The sequence below is a fragment of the Stigmatopora nigra genome, chromosome 3 (genome assembly GCF_051989575.1).
Source record: "Stigmatopora nigra isolate UIUO_SnigA chromosome 3, RoL_Snig_1.1, whole genome shotgun sequence".
Taxonomy (NCBI): Eukaryota; Metazoa; Chordata; class Actinopteri; order Syngnathiformes; family Syngnathidae; genus Stigmatopora; species Stigmatopora nigra.
In genome coordinates, this window is record NC_135510.1 from 981,760 (window position 1) to 1,002,213 (window position 20,454).

At 41.1% G+C, this 20,454-nt stretch overlaps 1 protein-coding gene across 2 annotated transcripts in view; it reads right to left on the bottom strand.

Annotated features, from left to right (window-relative positions):
• Positions 1 to 279: 279 nt before the first annotated feature.
• map1aa (microtubule-associated protein 1Aa) overlaps positions 280 to 20,454 on the bottom strand; it is a 31,557-nt gene continuing 11,382 nt past the window's right edge. For both annotated transcript variants that reach the window (XM_077713278.1, XM_077713279.1), the window contains 5 exons: positions 13,351 to 13,433; positions 12,424 to 12,564; positions 5,485 to 12,340; positions 5,190 to 5,404; positions 280 to 3,129 (listed from right to left, as the gene is read on the bottom strand). In XM_077713278.1, the coding sequence (XP_077569404.1) occupies positions 2,974 to 3,129; positions 5,190 to 5,404; positions 5,485 to 12,340; positions 12,424 to 12,564; positions 13,351 to 13,433 (7,451 nt within the window). In that variant the 3' untranslated portion in view covers positions 280 to 2,973. The remainder of the gene's footprint in view (positions 3,130 to 5,189; positions 5,405 to 5,484; positions 12,341 to 12,423; positions 12,565 to 13,350; positions 13,434 to 20,454) is intronic.

A 20,454-nucleotide genomic window follows, 5' to 3' on the forward strand; every position in this document is an offset into this window, starting at 1 on the left:
CTGCAAAAAAGGTTCAGCCACAACTATTCTTCATCATCCTGGTGGATCCCCACAGGTTTGTAACAGATACAGAGAAACCAGAGAAAATACAAAATGCAGTTTGTTTACCTTTTGATTTTCTTGTTTTTGTTGCCTTATAACTTTTAACAATTAACAATTATTGTAAGTAGATAGAAAAAGAAGGGATTACCAGTTCTAGAAAATTAGACCCCAAAAAATGTATACATGTTATAGTTATGCTTTTGCACAATGTTGTTGTTAATAAAAAGATGGGAGACGTTCTTCAGTCAATTAAATTTTATTTGCCTTCACCACACTTTTCCCCTTTAAACAATAGCCTATATTTGTACTTTTGCACACTTAAAGAGTAAAACAATGTTGGACTTAAAACAGGTGATGGGGTTGAAAATAGAATACCCCCCCGTTCAATTATTTTCTAACAACGCGGCCATTTTCACATAAACTTGTACAGTTCCGGACCACGTTATTATTAGTCTCATCAGAACCCAACACTTCTCTCAAACAATTTTCACGTCTACAATGGAAATGCACAAGTTCAGAGGGTACACATGCTTGTACAGTGTAAGCTTTGATCAGTGGAGTGTTCCAGGCCTCAAACCACGTTTGTTCCAAATGCAGCTCTCAAATCGGCTTGACAAAACTGCGATTGAACAATAATAGGTAGTAATGTCTGTCCTTCCTGTAAACAAGTAGTGTAAATATGGTTGCAACCGGTCTGTGTAATGTACTATAAGTATTTCAGATACTGATTAAAATGCCCTATTGGTCTGTAAGACAGAGTAAGTACACAATTGTCACATTTGATTTCATCTTCCTTGAAATAATTTGACAATGTTTCCTGTATAATGAGTAATGTTTCTTTTGCATATGCGTATTTTGTTTATTGAAAAGTGCCCTGCGTGACTTCAACATACTAAGCCAATAGATACACTAAACAAGGCAACCCGGAGATTTTTAAATTCTCCACAGGGAATATAAAGGTCATCTGCATCATCACATTCAAATCATCCACCTGCTGTCCATTTTCTGTCCAAGAGAAGACTAATTGTCTTCTTGTGCATGCATCTCTATAGCAAATAGGATCATAACCAGCAGGAACTGCATGCATGACACAGTGGATCTCAAAATGTTGGCTCTCCCGATTGGTATTGGTCCCGTAATTTGTTGTATGAATCATTTGGTTCTATATTTGTGATGAAAAATCCTACCAAAATCCATAAATGAAACCACTACAATTAATGAATAAATCACAATATTAATCTAAATATTAAGAAAGATTATAAAAATCAATCAAATGTCTTAGTGTCATTAACTTGAACCCATTTCAAAAACACAAAGCTGACTGAAAACAAATGGACATGTAAAGTGAATTCTTAACTTAAAAAAAATCTTATTTTCAAGTGCATGAATGGGGAATGTTGTTTTTTTTTTCTTGACAAATCAATCATAGCCCAATCATAATGCTGCATGACATTTACTAAAACTAAATTGATATTCAAAGACCCCCCCAAAAACATTTTTAGTGTGTAAAATGAAAATGCTGACCACTGTATTGTGACATTATTAAAACGAACTAATCCGATTTTTTTCAACTCATCGTTTAAATCGGAATCTGAACGTGTGAACACTTCAATATTAATGGAGTTATAAATTAAATTAAAAAGTTGTACATTGCCCATTAAATACTGGTAACATCATCTTATTGTTTTACTCGTTAGTGGATAGAAGGGCCTTCACTTTTGTGCACTAATTGGTATTTGTGCTTTTTTTTGTTAAATGAATAAAAACTGGCAGTTTGTGGAGATCAATATCTGACTCACTGATGCTTTAAAAAAGTGCTTGACTAGTGAATCTGCCTTCCGCGTACTCTCATCACGGACAAAACTCACAAAAGCGTTTGAGACCAGCTCGTCAAAACCTTTGGCCGTGCGTTCATGTCAACTCTCAGCAACAAATACACATTTCCTACCTAGCAATCTCCTAGCACATCAGGACTAAAAGGCACGTGGGTCACACCTTCACCAGCCCACATCTCATCCATTGTGCAAACACTCTCCCTGTATTGTCGTACATTCGCCATTCGTTGACTTAGCTTTGGGGAAAGGGTTGTCAAGATGCAGCAACTGATATGTGGTATAACTTTAGTTTCTTCAAATGCAAACAGTTCTTTCTCTATTAAGACAGAACCATCCGAATGCACATCTCTTTACTTTCACATCTTACCAATTTATAAAGGGAAATAAATTTCTAGGACAACAGGAGCAAAATACCGCCATGTTTTCAGTCAAACCCACGTGAATTCTAACATTAACAGACGTTTTTTTGTCATAGAATTTTTTTTACAACAATATGGAAGTTTGAATAAGAGCTTTCCTATGCTACAGCAAATATATTTAAGAGACATTGAAAGAGCACTGTGCCCTCTAATATTATGATTTATTTAATATTATTCTCTATTTCATTTGGAGGCACAACGTTAAAACACTGGAACTGTCATCAAAGTGAGGAAACTGAGCACGATAGTCATTTTCTACCAGTACAATATTTCATTCAGATCATCTATACATTCTGCAACAAAAAAAAGGATAAATAACTGAGCTAGGAGGACATTTTTCATTTGTCCTGAAGGTACACATAAGTGATTAAATTCAAGCCCAAACTAAGGAATTGCATCTGAACCGCCTGCCTATTTGCCTTTTCAATTCCTTTTTATTAGTAATGTAGCTGATGTCAACTGTGTTTTAAATACCACACTTGAAAGCTAATGTCAGGACATGTCACAAAAAGCTTCATGGATAGGCAGATGAGCATTTTTTTTCAATCAACTCAATGAAATTGATCTGCATTTAGTATTTCTGTGATATTACCACAAAAGGGACAAAAACACAAATTATGCTTAAGAGGCTAATCCATTAACCAAACAGTATGGAGGTCAGGTGTGGGACAGCGTTTCTAGAACTCAATCTTGCAAGCGGGGAAAGATTCATCCTGCATGACAACAGTGCTGCTCGACGCCAGGACCATGATGTTGAGCTCCTGCTGCCGTTCGTGCGTCTGCTGGTACCACTCACGAGTCACTTCGGTGTCATGAGTGGGAATCAGCGTCACCTGACACAAAAAGGGGATTTAACATGAGATTCAATACTACTATACTACAGTAATCCTTCGGATATCTTGGCTTCAACTATCGCGGCTTCACTATCTCGTTTTTTTTTTAATTACATTTCTTTTGTAAGATCCATGCAGAAACTCGCAGGCTTGCTACTAGAACTCAGCACTGAAGTATTTTTTTTTTAATTTAAGTTCAAATGTGAAAATTCACACAGAAACTCACAGGCGGAAGCCCTCCGCTGTCTTCTGCTTGCTACTAGAACTCAGCACTGAATTTAAAAAATATATATATAATTCACCAGAGAGTATTTTTTTTTTCAAGTTTGTAAAAATGGGAACGTCCACGCTGAAATTTGCAAGCCGAAGCCACTCCCCTGCCCTCTGCTCGCTACTAGGACTTAGCACTTAAAAAAAAAAAAAAATAAGGGTCACCTTACTTTGCGGTTTTTCATTTATCACGGCCATGTCTGGTCTGAATTAACTGCGATAACTGAGGGATTACTGTATACTATAAAATACGACAGAAAGTGAGTTTAAAATAAGAGCAGACTATATTTTATACACAAATGTGACCAGAATGATAGAAATCTGAAATTATATCCTAATTAGCCTGCTGATGGTGTAGTAGTACACTCCTCTGACTTCGGTATGACTATCAATTCCCGCTAGTGGCGGTATGATTGTGACTGTGAAGGGTCGTCTTTCTCTGTGTGCCCAACGGCTGAATGGCTACCAGTCTAGGGTATAGTCTGCTTTGCGGCCCAAGTCAGCTGGGATAGGCTATGCCATCCTTTCAAACCTTACAAGGATGTGCCGTACGGAAGATTAATGAATATCCTAATTAATCTGTCTGTCTATCTATCTTAAACAAATGATGTTACACTTACAATGGGCTGGTTTGTGCTGTCACAACCTGAATTACAGATAAAAATTGACATTCATTGATGCATTTCTTTTTGGGGAATAAGTATCAAATTGTAGAATACACTGTAAGATTTAATTGCCAAATTTGCATGCTAAGTTTTATTAGTGCAGTCGTTTTTGACATGGTCTTAGCACCTTTAACTTGAGGTCATAGTGGATGATGTCCTCAGTTACAATGCGACATACGTGTGGTAGATTTGCATGCCAACACAAAACACTTTGAATGTATTATGGAACTTGAAAGACCAATCAGAACTGAGCTCAATGTACTGGAACATTTTCCTATCCACCCAAAAGGTGGTCAAAGTTTCATCGCAAAGTACATTACAGGTCTGAGGTATTTGTGGTGAGCCTAAAAAAAAGCTACAAACATACAGGGATAACGTTCACCTGGTGAACCTGGTTTTAAACCAAACTAAGGTTTGGTTTAAAAGGGTAGGCATTTGGTGGAGATTTTTACATATAGGAGTGAACACTGATGAATGGTTTGGACTCAACCAACAGGCTTTATTCCACTGTGAAAACCAGTTTCTTATCCCGTTTGGTAAAGCCTCCCAGTTAAAGGGAATTGAATAAAGCCTGTTGGTTGAGTCTAAACCGGGGATGGGCAAACTATTCCACAAAGGGCTCTGGTGACTGCAGGTTTTCAATCCAACCCAAAGAGAGGACACGTTCTCACCAATCTGGTGTCCTACAAGTACAATCAATGGATTGCAGTCAGGTGCTTCTTGTTTTCTACAGAAATCTAATTGGTTATAGTGTTTGTGCGGGATCAGTTGAAACACAAACCTGCACTTACAGAGGCCCTCGAGGACCGGTTTGCCCACCCCTGGTCTAAACCACTCAGGAGTGTTCACATCCATATTGAGCAGATATTCTCGCCGTGCCTGTGTGGGTTTCCTCTCACATCCCTAAAACATTAATGGTAGGCTGACTGATCATTCAAAATTGTTCCTAATTAAGAGTGTGCACATGAATTGGCTGCCAACTGATTCAGAGTGTCCCCCACCTACTGGCTAAACCTGTCTGAGGGTCCAACACCCCTGCGACACTTGACACCAAAATCACAATGGAAAATGAATCAATGAATATTACTTTGGGTCACAGCTTTGATGTGATTAGTGAACGTTTACCTGAAGATTTGACCCCCACTGAGCTTTGCCATCCAGAAGAGCATCCAGAACTGTTCGGCTTGGTTCACCACTTCCAGGATCATTCCCACTTACCACATAGTATGCAGAGCGAATACGTTTGAAAAATTCTTGATCTACATTCTTGGCGCTGCAGTGGTTAGGGATGTAGGCCATGTCAACATAAATAGGAGCTATAGAACCAGCCTTTTGAGAACCTGGTCGGAAAAAAACACCAAAACTTAAAGATTTAATGAAAATGTTCACTTTTCAATAGCATTGGTATCAATTAGCTTACCCAAACTGCCTTTGCCGTTACTGGTTAGCACTTTGCCAGGATTGTAGCTTGATCTTGAGAGATCATCATCTTTTGAGCCTTGTCCATCTGACAGCCGAGAGATCCGTGAACTCTTGTCAGCCTCCTTCTTTTTTAACGTCAGACTACGAGGAGATGATGTCAGTTTGACGGGCAAGGGTGACCTCTTACGCCTGGCTGGGGATGCCGATTTGTTTTTCCCGGTTTTCTTCAAGACTTTTGCCTTAGGGTCTTTCTTGATTGAGGATCTGCCAAAAGAGTCAGGGTCCACCATACAGACATCGGGACATGGAGGATGTGGCTTGGGGTCCTTTTGAGGTGAGGGAACTGGATCGCGGCCCTTCCAGGAGGCAGGCTGACGACTCCCTGTGGCGGATATTTTGTCAATAGGCATATAGTCTTCGTCCTCATCTGAATCGACGATGCCTCCAACAGTGACTGAGGGGAACTCTTCTGTGCCCAGGGGCACTTCAGAGTCAGACTGTGAAGCGAGAGACTCACTTATGGAAGTGGGCGGAGTGTCCTCTGTTGCGAGACCCAACCCTGCTGACACAGCACTGGCTTGATTAATAGAGCTGCTGAAGGACTGATGATTATCTGGCTGCTTGTGAGCTCTTCTCTTTACCGACATGTCGTGTTCATCGCCCTCCTGTGAATGTTCACTTTGATGGCCCTGCTCTTCATCATCTTCGTCACTACATAGCTGCCGCATGGATGGGTTGATAAAGGAAGGTGAAAGGTCACTTTTACTTTGCCTGGATGAATTTCCCGGAAAACCGTGGCTCACATATGAAGAGGCAGCTTCTTTGGATACTTTGCCAGCAAGATCCTGATCACTGTCTTCGTCATCATCTTCATCATCATCGTCAACATCGTCTTGTTGGCTGCACTCATCAGCATAAAAAGGGGAGCGAAATGGCTGACTGGTCGATGACAGAGAAAGTGGCCGTATCGGGTGTTCCGGTTCCATTTCACACTCCTCTTCAAATTCCTCATCGTGACGATAATGGGGAGGCGAGTCACCAGGCATCCTCCCCATTTGGGACTTGGGCATTTCCCATTCATAGGAGCTCTTGTAGCCTCCAGCACCCTCTCTGGACTCTTTTCTAGCTCCATCTATAACCACATCTCTAGCTGTAGCTCCGGCAAGGAGTGGTGAGCTTGCGCTGACCTCTACTGTTTCTTTGGTTGGCTCAGGCTTTGTGGCTTGAAGTGATGAGGACATGTAGCTTCCAAGGACATCAGGGAGCACATTAGTTGTTCTTTGACCTACAGCTGAAGGAACTGGCTTGTCAGAAAATGTCAAGGAACCTGTGAGACCGCTGTATGGTGTTACTGAAGACTTTTCCTGCTCATAATGACCTTCTTGTTCTTCTTCTTCCTCTTCTTCTTCTTCTTCTTCTTCTTCTTCTTCACTGCTGTCGCTCTCCTCAAAGTAATGTTTTCCTTCAGTAACAGGACGTGGTGAAGAAGTGACACCAAACAAAGCAGCACTGGCTACCTCTTTATCGAGTGCAAACGCAGTTTGTTTAGAGTGTGTGGTTAGTGAGTCTCCTAAGCTTTTTGCAGTGTCCAAACTTGATACCTCCGACCACTCTGGCTTATAGAAGCAATCTGATCGAGGTTGTCGATCCATAAAACCGCTGAGAGATGTTGGTTCCTTTTTATCTTCAGCAGAAATGGTTGGATAATGTAAAGGAGAAAAGTGTGCTAAGCTGGAGATGGACTCAACTGTGTCTGTAACAATGGTCTGTTTCTCAGACGCTTCAAGATAATCATCTTTGGTGCCAGTTAGAGAGGGGAAAGGAGAATCTATGACCGGAGAGTGTTCTTCTTTGAATGAGGAGTACTCAAATAGAGGCTCGGCGGAGGCAGGTGTCTCCAAATCTTCTCCAAGCTGACGACTGGTTGAGAACGAGCCTGACGTAGAAGAGGAGTAGCTATAGGCAGAGGAAGAGGAGTACCCAGGGGCAGCATTGCATGTGTACTGAAAGGTTGTGTCCGGTGATTTCTTGGTTTGGTGGTCTGGCGATCGAGGTTTCTCAAAATCTTTATCGGCCTCTTCATTCTTGTAAAAACATTTCTGTGACAACTCCAAACTAATATCCTCTTTACCTTTGTCTGTGGTCTGGCTTGGTGAATGGGCTTTCTTAAATTCCTCCTCATCCAGCTTTAAGCCTGAGACATAGCCGGTAAAACCTGATGACCCCCCACTAGATTTACCCTTCAAAAATACTGATTCAGCCATGTCTTCATCTGCTACCTTTGGACTGGGTAGGTTCTCGTTCACAATTGGCTTCCCCTGACTATTAAAGCCGTATCCACCCATGGAAACCATAAATTCAGGCTTATTTGACGTAAACATTTTACTACAAGGACTTTTTACGTCCATTTCAGAGTTTTCTTTGGCACCTTTTGCCATGTCTGAATCCACAGAACTATTATCATCATCCTCATCGCCTTCATCTTCATCATCCTCATCGCCTTCATCTTCATCATCTTCACCGACAAATTCATCATCATAGTCTTCTTCATCCCTAGCTGTCAGTTTATCAATATTAAAACATGTACCCGGATCATTGTTTTCAGAGCTAGTCAATTTGGCATTATTTAACTCTATCTTTGACGAAAGTTTTGAGGGTTGGTCATATTGCATTGAAAAGGAAGAATCCTTTGCCAAAGACGACGATCCTTCAGGTCTATCGCCTGCTAAAGTTAGTTCACTCCCTGTGTATTCAAATGGTTTAGATTCTTTGGCCTCCTTGACCACTGTAGAATAAGCTGAAGTGTTTTTTGAGTCACTCCAAAATTGAGTTGAAGGTTCTTGTCCATAGGGAACTTTATCCCCTGATGTCTTGTCCCCTGTTGTGTCAGTATATGGTGACAGACCCATTTCATCCCTTGAAATGTCTTTCTCTACCTTGTCTATGGAGCTTTGTTGAAATGTATCTGATTCCATGGAACCCGGTTTACTGTCATAAATATCACTGTAAGAGAATGTTTTACCATGTACATAAGGAGTGTCTTGTCTTATATAGACGGCTTTCTCTTTTGTCTCCTTATCTGGGAAATTGCACGCACTAAATTGAACACTTTTCTCGGGACCCCCGTAAGAGATATTGGTGTTTTGAGCACTTTTGGGAGAGCTTTCTGTGTTGCTTGGATATGTTGGTGAGAATTTTGACCCAAACCCAGTTGTGAGTTTATCTGCTTCATGTCCATCTGAAGAAATGATTTCAGGTTTGGTTTTCTCATCTACACTGTATTTTACTAAGCTCTCAAGGTCAGTCCTTGTCGCAGAAGTCTTTGGCTCAGTTGTTAAGTCATCATCCAGGAAGCATCCTTCTTTTGCCTCCATGAGTTTAGCCTTAACAGCTGGCTGAAGATCCTTTTTGAGGTAGTAGTCATCTTCATCCACGCTGTCTTCTTCAGATTCCTCTGATGCCTCCAACGTAGTTTTGTCACCCGAGGGTGCAATGACTGATGCATTATCCGAAATAGTGACTGATTTTTCAGCTTTTTCGCTCTTCAAATAGATTGCTTCATCTTCTGTCTTTGAGATCTTCTCCTCTGCTGGAGAGTAGGCCCTGCTTGTAGGTACTGACTGTGTTGGTGATGCTAGTCTCATGGTGCTGTCATCTGGACTTGGACATCTTTCATCACTATCTTGTCTGAAATGGGACTCAAATTCTGTGGTGGAAACTGGAGGTGGTGATGTGGGTTGGATTCCACTGCTGATTCCAATTACACCTATACTGAAGGGAGATTGTTTTTCACTGGCAGCCTTCGTAGGACAGTTTTGAGAGAGAGCGGGAAGAGAAACACTAATGGGAGAAGGCAAGTTTTCTTTCTCATTCAGCATTATGGAGGCTGCATGTTCATAGCCCTCTTGGAGTTTACCCAGAGGGATGTCAAGATTTGGAGTCTGATCTTCATCCTCATCTTCATCATCATCTTCTTCTTCATGAGCTGCAATGGCCTTGTCCTCACTCTCCATTTCCATCATGTTGTGGTGGTACTCATCGGAGGAAGGTGATTTAAAGCATTTGTCATCTTCCAAAGAAGAGGTAGGTGAAATGGTACCTGCGGAATGAAGATAGTCCTTTCCTTGGATACACTCTGCACGTGCGGGTACATTGTTGATGATATCAAGGAGGGAGTTCCTTCCAACCTCTTCAGTTTGAGGTGCCGTTACAGATGCAATAGACTGGTCTTCAGCAACTGATGTGGCAAATGATGACATTTTGTCATATTCTGTTATGGATGTGGCAGAGGATATGTGTTCTTCTTCGGCAAGAGGAGCCGCAATGACAGTAGGGTAAGATGTCGGCTCAAACGGTTGACCCGCCATGTAGGCTTTAGGTTTGACATCCACAAGACCAGGAACAGCAGAGCTCTTCATCTTTGCCAAATCGTGCATTGAGTCAATTGTTTTAGGGATATTGAGGACTGGGAGGTCACACGATCCTAGATTATATTGTAACTGTGTTGTTCTCTCGTCTGTATCATCATGCATCTCCTCATCGGAGATGGTCTGTTCAGTTTCTGTGTAACCAGGGATGGTTTCATCTTGGATATAAGAGAATTGCTCGGAGGCCGATCCGACTAGTCCAGACAGTGCCATTGTGGATGAGGCCAGTGGTACAGTTGATTTGTTTTCCAATTCTTTTGCAGGGCTTTCTTTCTTTATATCCTGTGTTTTATACTTGATCAATGAAGCATCTTCCGTACCTTCTAACTCAGCTTTTTCTATTACTTCATCCTCCTCCTCGGAGCTATCACTCTTCTTTGACATGTCTTTTAGGCCTTCCTTTGAAGAATACTTGTCATAATCCACAATTGTCTGTGCTTGATATTGCTGGTGAATACCACTTGTTGAATCTTTACTTTGAGGAGATCCAATTTGTTCTGATATTTTCCTATCTGTTTCGATCTCATTTGTTTTCTCTGGCAATGTGGCCAAAGTGATGTCCGCACGAGTAGCAAATGATGGAATTTTGTTATCGGGAGAAACTGACATTGAAACGTTACTGTCTTTATGAACTGGCAACTCAGATATCTGTGTGGTCTCACTCATGGGTTTTGGCAACTCATCTCTTTTCAGAGCCTCAAAGTCCTCCGTAAGGTCCTCGGGGGAAGACATGATAGATCTGTCTGCAAGGGCTGCTGCTGCAACCTCGTCATGGAAGCTCTCAGCCACGTGCTTTTTACCTTTGGCTTGCTCCTTAACAACTTTATTCATTTCTGTCTTTGTTTTAGTCTGACTCTTGACTTTGTGCAATGTTTTTCTTACTTCAGGAGTCAGTGGTTTTAGGTCAGGTTTGGTCATTTTTCTCAATTCTGGCTTACTTGTGTCCTTCTTTTTGAGGTCCTTGTTTTCCTTCTTCTCCTCTTTTCTTATATTTTCATCTCTTTTTACTTTGTCTTTCTTGATGTCTTTTTTTTCCTTATCTTGCTTTTCATCCATTCGGAACACTTTTTCCATTTTGCTACTATTCTCCTTCGATATTTTCTTCTCTGACTTAGTTGTCACGGGGGCAACTGCGGTATTTTTCTGTTGTTTGGTGGCCTTCAAACTTTGAGATTTTATTTTTTTCTCTTCTTTCTTTTCCACTTTATTCTCTTTAGTAGTTTCACTCTTGGGCTCTTCTTCCTGTCCAATTTCTTCCCTTTTGGGTGTTTTGTAGTTTGGTTTCGGTGAAGCCTTCAGACTTTCATTGCTGTCAGTTCTAGTTTTTATTTTTGTCTGTTTGATTATGGGCAGTGGTACACCAGATGATAAGTCTTTTTGGGTTGCTACTGGATATCGCAGAAAGTCCAGGTGTTTCAGTTTCTCAAGGCCCTCAAAGATTTTATTCTGTGGTGCATTTCCAGGAAAGAGCACCCTAACTATCTTTTCTGTGGGCTTGTGAGGAATCCAAACAATAAGAGCAGTAACTGATGTCAAATAGGGAACAGATATTTCTCCTTCTTTTCCATTAGACATCAGAATACCGGTCTTCGCTTTGCTGTTTCCAGCCCATTTTTGCATAAAAAACTGCATCTCTTTGCTCTCCTTGACTGGGTTTAGCACATACATGTCTAATTTTCCCACTCCAAGTTTATGAAAGAGTGTGATGGGTTCAACAGTGTTACTTACTGGCCTAAGAAGTGGTTCAGGTGTGATACCTAGCTCTTTAAGGTACTGTAGTGTAAGAGACGCTTCCTCAATGCTTCGTTTCACTTTTAGGGTGGACTCTGGGATTCGAAGCTTCTCAGGGACGTTCATAAATACGATCCCAAGCTCAGGGGATATTAGGTTTTTTGTCGACTCCCCGCTGCTGCCTGAACCAGATCCTTGGTTGCCCTCTTCCTCCTGCTCTGCAATCTTTCTCTGAAACAAACCATTGATGCCTGGAAGGTTGTCTACCCCAATATGCGTAAGCAGAACAGAGTCAATTCTGTCTAGGTGGCGAACCAGTTTCCAGAAGCATGACTTTCGTTCAGATCCACCGTCCACCAGGATGTTGAAACCATTGACAGCAAATAAAGCGGAGTCCCCTCTTCCTCCAGGAAATATGTAGCAGCAAGGCTTTGACAATTTCAGAAATCCTCCTGAAGTCGGGGGTTCTAAAAGGTCAAAGGGTGAGAGCACGTTTAATGTGTCTGAGACATATTCTGTAAACTCTGTCACTCCTTCCATTTTAGGAAGGTGCGGTTCAGGGTTCAAATGGTATTCCAGAATCTTTGGAAAAAGCTCCTGGCTTTTGCCCGAGAAACTCCAGCCCCCGTCTCCTTGACAGGAAACAGTTAGCTTTAATGGTTTCTCTGAAGAGGCCGTGGAAAGTACTGACACCACCTAAAACACATGGACGTTGAGGCAAAAGAAACAGTCAACCAAAACTCTGTGACTTCAGGAAAAAAGCACTATATTGCACTTACTTGAGTGTTAGAAACAATATTAAAGTAATGCTGACACGTGAAGGCTTCACCTTGGAGAAGGATGTCACCTCCCTCGTCAGAGCTCTGTCCACTCAGTATCAGTAGTTTATTTCCAGCCAAGTCAGTGAGCAAAGAACGGATCTGGATAGAGTGCATAAGCATTTCCCATTAACGTATATGAAATGCAAAGATGGAATACATAAAATGTCCCGAGGCAGTGGTGAGATAGAATTCAGTTAATAGAGCCAAGGCCTTGATTGACCGTTCCAGTATCTAATCCAAAGGTGGGCAAGCCGATCCTCGAGGGCCGCTGTGGGTGCAAGTTTTTGTTACTACCGATCCAGCAAAGACACTTTAACCAATGCGATTTCTGCAGAAAACAAGAAACACCTGACTGCAATCCAATGATTGCACTCGTAGGACACAAGATTGGTGAAAATGTGTCCTCTTTATGAATTGGAATGAAAGCCTGCAATCACTTTTACATGCTTCACATCACGACCCTAGATCAGTGGACCGATACCGGTCCGTTAGCTACCTAGTAAAATATAGCCCAGAGTAAAATATATTAACATTTTCAATCTTGCCCTCCTACTTGAAATGAGAAATGTTGTTACAATACTTATAATAAATAATTGCTATTATGTTCGGGACTTGTTTTTTTTCCCTGCCGTCGTGGGTCTTGTCCGTTCATCGACCCCACCCCTACACAATTTTGTCTTAAGTTGTCGCCCCTCCCGTTAGCCCGTACAAAAGAAAATAGCAAGAGCTTCACCGATCCACGGTAAGAAAAATGTTGGGGACCGCTGAGTGTAATTTTAGACTTTCGTTTTTTTTCTTAATAGTTCACTGGATACATTGTTAATTTCTTATCAGTTTTGCTCATGGTTTTTGATTTGGTTGGATGCATGTCAAGGGATTTCTCACCTCTAAAGAAACAGCCTCTAATGATGGGTTGACCAACACCACTGTCTCAAGGATGTCACTCTGATAATGCAGAATCTGCTGGCCTAACAAAAACACACAAAACGTGTAAAGTCACAACACGGTGTAAGAAAGAAGTCTTAAACGGGTGAGCACAGCACCGGTAATTTAAAGTAAATACAAATGATGGCAAGAGATTGTGATCATGATCTCAAAATCGTACTCTGACCCTCAAGTATGTCTTCAAGTACATGGTGTTTTGAAAAGTTAATGAAAATGAGAATGTTTTACCAGGTAGTCCAGTTTCTTTCCACATTCCCAGACCATACTCGGTGGAATAATTGAAGACTATAAATTGACAGTAAGTCTGAACGTGGGTAGTAAGTGTAAGCATGATATTTTGTAAGTACCAGAAGTTGGCCCCATCTGCCCCGAGGGCACATATCGCATTGAAAGCAAGGCCATCATCAGCTAAAAAATATTATTTTCCCCTTTTTTCTTGAAATTGACTCTGAAAAAAAATCATATTTTGTAATGTTAGTTCTTAGAGCCATATTTCAAATTTAAAAGTCAAAATACATGTAAATGGGTGCCTTTTTTTAGTCACCAATTTTAAAATAGAAAAAGTCTCTGACTACTTTTGACAACATTGTTACACGGCTGCTTATAAATGAGTGTGCATTCCAGAAGAGTCTAGTGCAAAAAAATGAAGATTAAAGCGACTCCAGACGTAGTATCTCAGCTCTCTCATCAGTGGTTTCCATATATTATCTCACAGGGTAGTGGAGAGCCACATGCACCCATCAAAAGAGCCAAGAGAGTATTCAGATTTTTGGTCCTAACCCTAACAACAGGAAAATTGAGAAAAACAGGCTAAATATGCAGGTTAACAAAGCAGGTTTTCTGATAAATATAGCAAAAAAAAGACAATATAAGAGGCTGTGGTCAGAGAACAAAAAACATTTAAGTCGCACTTGAGTATTAATAAAAAAAATCTAAAAGAGTGTTAATAATAGTCAAGAAAATGCGGTAAATTAAATATCAAGACATCTATGTTAGCTGACACTTTCGGCACCACACTTACAATCGTCATGAGAATGTGTTTGTTCAAAAAAAGGATTGTGGTGGAGGCGGATCGGCAGCTGAAAGGTTAGCGCGTCAGCCTCACAGTTCTGGGGTCCTGGGTTTGATTTCAGGTCGGCTCACCTACATCGAGTTTGCATGTTCTCCCCGGGCCTATGAGCTCTGTCACCTTTTGACCGGCGACCAAAAGGGACCAAAAGACCGGCGACCAAAATACCAGCGACCAAACGTCCGAGCACCCACAATGTTCGTGACACTACCTCAAGCTCCGCTATATCGGTCAATCTGTGCTCTTTGGCATATCTCTGTTTGCGACAGTATCTCAAAATATAGCACAGTTTTAGTCATCATTTTCCCATGTGCGCGCTGCAGATACTCATTTGTGAAAAATAGCATAACAATGTCATTAAAATAATTTAGATAGGTATTGAACTTTTAAAGTGTTGAAATAAAAAAAATGCACACATTTATTTTTACTTTTAAATTCGGGGTGTGGCTCACAAGGAATTAAATTTAAAAGTATGCATTGTTTTAAGTTCTCCGTCTAGAAAGGTTCCCGACCCATGCCCAAGACCAATGATGGGCAAACCATTCTACAAAGGTCACAGTGGGTGAAGGTTATATTTCCAACCCATCAAGAGGACACCTTTTTCATCAATCTGTTACTCTATTAGAAGTGCATCCAGTGGATTGCAGTCAGGTGCTTCCTATTGTAACAGATTAGCTCACTGTGCTGGATCGGTTGGAACAAAGAGCAAGACCCATTGTAGCCCTGGAGGGGCCATCGCACCATCAAGTGGCCATTTATTATCAAGAAAATAAAATTAAAAAGCTTCCTCACACACACACGCATACACACTGAAAACACAATATAAAAATAATAAGTTTCAGGAAATATTAAGTTTCAGGAAAAACTGCTAAATTGGAAGGTTTGAAATAAAACTGAAAAACAAATGGACATATAAGATACTTCATACTCCTGTATAAATTCTGCAACATATGTCATCGCAAGTACCCCTGATAAAATATGGGAAACCTCTCACCTTTAACCACCTTTTTCTCTCATTTCCCCCATTTTGTTCGTCCCAGTCCATTAAACATATTCTCTACTCACACACACAAATTACTGGAACTATCACCGGCTTTACTAGCCTCATTGGCTGTTGCCATGGCGACACTGATGTGACTGTCTATGTAAGATGAGTTATACTGACCCAGTCTTAGTGGAGGGAGACGCATTGCAGCATTTCTGCAAGAGGGAGGGAAGGCTTATGCTGCATGACAGTCTGCAAGCAGCATCACCCAGTAGAGGAATTAAGTACCAGCACATAGTATCACATGTAGACATTCACTTCTAACAAGAACTATATTTAGATCTTGCTCCTTCCACTAAAAATAACATATTTTATCGCACACACTTGATTTCAAGAATCCTTAATTAAACTAATCGTAGAGAGAAATATTGTTCAATAGTAATCTGTGTAACACTAACCAGCAATTGTTCATTTCGATGTTTAATGAACAGTGTGTGGCCCAATTTGTGGATTGTTCTATGAAGCACACTAATAATCTTGGTTTGCGCAGCTGCTAATTAAATTTTTAACGGGTGGACGATTCTTGTCTTAACAAACATGAAAAAACACAGGCACATCCTGTACGAGAAATAAATTGCACATGTCACAGGTACAGAGAAAAGTGATGCCTTTACATTTCCAATACGTCAAAGAGATTAGGTACAATGGACACAGTAAACGGGCAGACAGAATGGGATGCCTGCCAGATAGCCAAGAAGAAACTGATTTCATTAGGTGAAAAAACAACCCAGATAATGAAAGAGAAGGGGGCAAACTCCTTAATGTATTTTCTCAAGTCAGAACCATCAGCATTTTCCATAACACTTATCCTCACAAGGGTCGTGCGGGTTGTTGGAGCCTATCCCAACCAATGGGCACCCTGAATTGGTGGCCAGCCAATCACAGAAGAATCAGATAAGGCATTTTTTTACAAATTCAATACCGATCGATCTAAATTACAATGCTAATCTCATCTCATTTTCTGAACCGCTTTATCCTCATTTATCCCAGCTGTCTCCGGGTCAGAGGCGGGGAACACCCCGAATCGGTCGCCAGCCAATCGCAGGGCACAAGGAGACGGACAACCATGCAGACTCACACCCATACCTAGGGGCAATTTAGATTTTAGCCTACCATGCATGTTTTTGGAATGTGGGAGGGAACCACAGTACCTGGAGGAAACCCACACAGACCCGGGGAGAACATGCAAACTCCACAAAGATGGACATGACCTGGATTTGCGTCCAGGACCCCAGAGCTGTGAGGCCGATGCGCGAAACACTCACTCCAACGGGTCGCATACAATGCTAATATCTAACAAATTCCAGGGAAAATACTAATTTCGACAAGATGTTTTATAAATAGGTCAAAATTTGAGACCACTCTTCCTATAGGTGTTAGACCCTCTCTCAGTCTCACCTGATTCAAGTTTGCCTGATTAAATGGTACGACTTCAGAGGGCTGTAGCAGCCACAGCTGCATCTGTTCCAAGACAAACCATGTGTTTAAATAAACCTGTCATATAACCACTCAGTGCTTCCCTGCTATCTGCTTTGAGATCCTCACCAGTTCTGCAATCCGTAACAATAGGTCTGTTAGACTTCCTTATGCAAAGTGTGAGTCAACCTTGCACTGAGCAGTTTCTCCTCCCATCAGATCAAGGACTAGCAGTTCAAACAAATGGAATAAGGATGTAAATTTAGGAAAACTTGTCTGATACCTGGTCCAAAATTCCACTTCACCTAGGTTTAGTCAGCGTATGAAAATAACGCTCTTTGTTTTTCAAACTTAATTGACCCTTGGACTTAATCTCCAAAATCCTGAGGTTTGGGCAAACCAAGGTGAAAAAGCATTTTTCTCAAGGAAGAAAACACAACATCACTAGACAACATATTCAAGGTATTGGAACGGGGATTTGGAGACGGATTTGTCACAAGTATGTGGATGTTGCACTGTTGCCTATCAGGTGCTCGCGCCTCCTGCCAACACCCCAAAGATGACGAGGGTGGGACTACGAGGTTTAATGAAAAAATTGAAATTAGATAGGGGTATACTATTCCTCGTTAACAAGTTATCCTATTGTGAGGACATTTGTCTGCATCATTTTCAGCATATTTTGAAAGGAAGGCAAAAGCAAACAACTCTCGATAGGTTGCCGATGAAAGACAGGGTGGAGGCGGGGCAAATCGAGCCAACCTGGGAGAAGAAAGGTATAAAAATGTATAACTAAATTCGAATTAGATTCAGTGAAAGGTTAGATTACATTTATTTTTGAGTGTCTACATCATAATCCACAGCTTCACGAAGAGTGGAAGGCAGCGCCGGGCTGGTTACGCTACGATTTTCGAATGGATTGTGGCCGCCTGGGCGAATGTGTCTGCTTGGACGGTTGTGCGAGCTTTTGCCAAAGGCGGCATCATCTCTGTGGAGCCACATGGCACATGACGTGACTCTGAGAACGAGGAGAGGGACCCCGGCGTTTTCAATGACTAATTTGGACAATTGTTCAATTCGGACACAGAAAATGAGGACTTTGATGGATTTGTGGGTGATGATGACGCGAGTACTTTGTAAAATGGCTAAATAGAGTACAACCAAACTCAGTTTTGCTCCCGTTGCCTTTTTAAAAACGTGTTTTAGTGTGTGGATGTAGAGTGTATGTTTAAGTCAGTGTATGTTTTGCCATGCCTGGCTGCGTCTTTAAAAACGATCCGACGTTTGTCTGTGTCAAATACAGAAATAGCACTCGTTACTGACACTGCGGCTTAAAATGCGATGCGCCGTATAGTCGTGAAAATACGGTAAATGAAAAGGCATTTCAAGGAATTGTGATCATTTTTTTAAGCAAGTTTAAATCAAATCAAGAGTTGAAAGCACATGTGTAAGCTATGCAATATGTGGTTAGTTGGTTAGCAAGTGAACCTCACAATCCTGACATTAATTGTTTATTATTGGGCTATGTATGTGCTGTTTGCATGTTCTCTCCCATGCCTGCCATACTCCAATTTATCCACAGGTGTGAGTGTGAAAAGTTATTTTTCCTTTATGAGCACCGCGATTGCCTGGAAACAAGTTCAGGGTATACCATATTTTCTCTCATATAAACCGTATTTGTAACAAAAAAAATGACTGAATTAAGGGTATGCTTATATGCCCACAAGAATTACAGCATTGATATACCCCTTTTCACCAGTCGATATCGGCAAATTAACATTTACTATTTGTTGGTTATTTTCTGTTTTGCCGTAAGAAAACAACCATAACTGGGTGAATTACTAACTTCCTTATGATATTGACCCCAATAATCTCTCCTCAATTCATACAGTATCTCAGAAACATGCAATGATATTTCTTAAGATTTTGCCTTCAAAGTAACACATTGGACTCCCTATTAAAACCATGAATATGGAGGTGAAAATTATGAATCAGGGGTCGGCTTGTACGCGAGAAATTGTAAAATTCAACGATTCGAATGCAATTTTAAGGGTGCTGCTTATAGGCGAGGGTGGGTTATATGCAAGAAAATACGGTACCTTGTCTTCCGCTCATCTGGGATAGGCTCCAGCACCCCCGCGTTCCTCATTGGGAAAACCAGTACAACAAAATCTGTATTCTGCATTCAGTAAGCCTCTCAACTGGAGTGGAGCAGAAAAAACACTTTCGACATCACAAAAAATGTGTGATGTTTGACAGTGTGGAGGTGTATAAAGGAATAAATCACACGCTAAAGAAGCCTACACATTCTTGCTTCTGGAGCATGATGAGAAGTGTTTTGCAGCCTCCGTCATCTGGAAAGAGTGCATCCACTGCCCACATAATCCCCAACTAGAGACTTACAGGCCAAAATGTCACCTGTTCTCCGCTATGTATATTTGTAAATCCTCCACGGCTCAGTGACCTCTATGTGACTCCACAATGTGGCACGCTGACATATAGACGAGTATCAGAAATATTTCTTCAGCATTTCAGAAAACATCTCATGATAGAGAACTGACTCATAAACCTGTATTTACTATATATAAAAAGTGGGTTAAAAATAAAATACTGAACGTGTAAAATACAAACAAACAGAAGGATTAAATTAAGATGGGGGGAGGGGGCAATGATTTGTAAATATATGATATATAAATGTAGTATTTGGTAGAAATGTTTAAACTTTGCCAGGTAGATTTTGAAGTTAAAAAAAAACTATAAACAGACAAAAGCCATTATATATTCTCTATACAATTACAATAGAAGAAAACTGAAAAGAAACGGGTTCAACACTTTATTGAACAAATTATGATTTTAGCTTTCATTTAAGTCATTGGCTGTCATTGACAATGCTCAACGCCCAACCCATGTTGACTGGGACAGGCAAAGGAACACATTCATTCGCAGTATTTTTTTCGGCTGACTTGGGTACGAGCAGCGTAGGTTCGATTGCCACTCGGTGGTAGTGTGATTGTGAGAGCAAATGGTTTCTATGTGTGCCCTACTGGAGACTTGGGGTGTATTCCGCTTTTCACTCGAAATCAGCTGGGAAAGGCTCCAGGACTCTGACAAGGATAAGTGGTGTTCATGAATTAAAGCATGAATATATGGATAAACAAATACAATAATAAATGGGGCCGCCTAGGGGTGTGACTTTGGGCTTAATTCCCATTGGTGGCGGTATTATTGTGAGTCCGGATGGTCATTTGTTTCTCTGTCCTACGACTGACTGGCAACCAGTCTAGGATGAAGTCTGCCTTTCGTCCGAAGTCAGCTGGGTTTGGGTCCAGCAACCTTTTTGACCATGGGCGGTATGGAAGATGAATGAATGATTATTATTAAATGGTAATTCAAAAAGATCCATTCATTCACTGCTAATGCGCAAAAGGGTAATAACAATAACATGGTTCACTAGCAAGAAGGGAGATGTCCACCCCATTAACTTGCAACTATTACTCACTGTAGCCAAATCAATCAA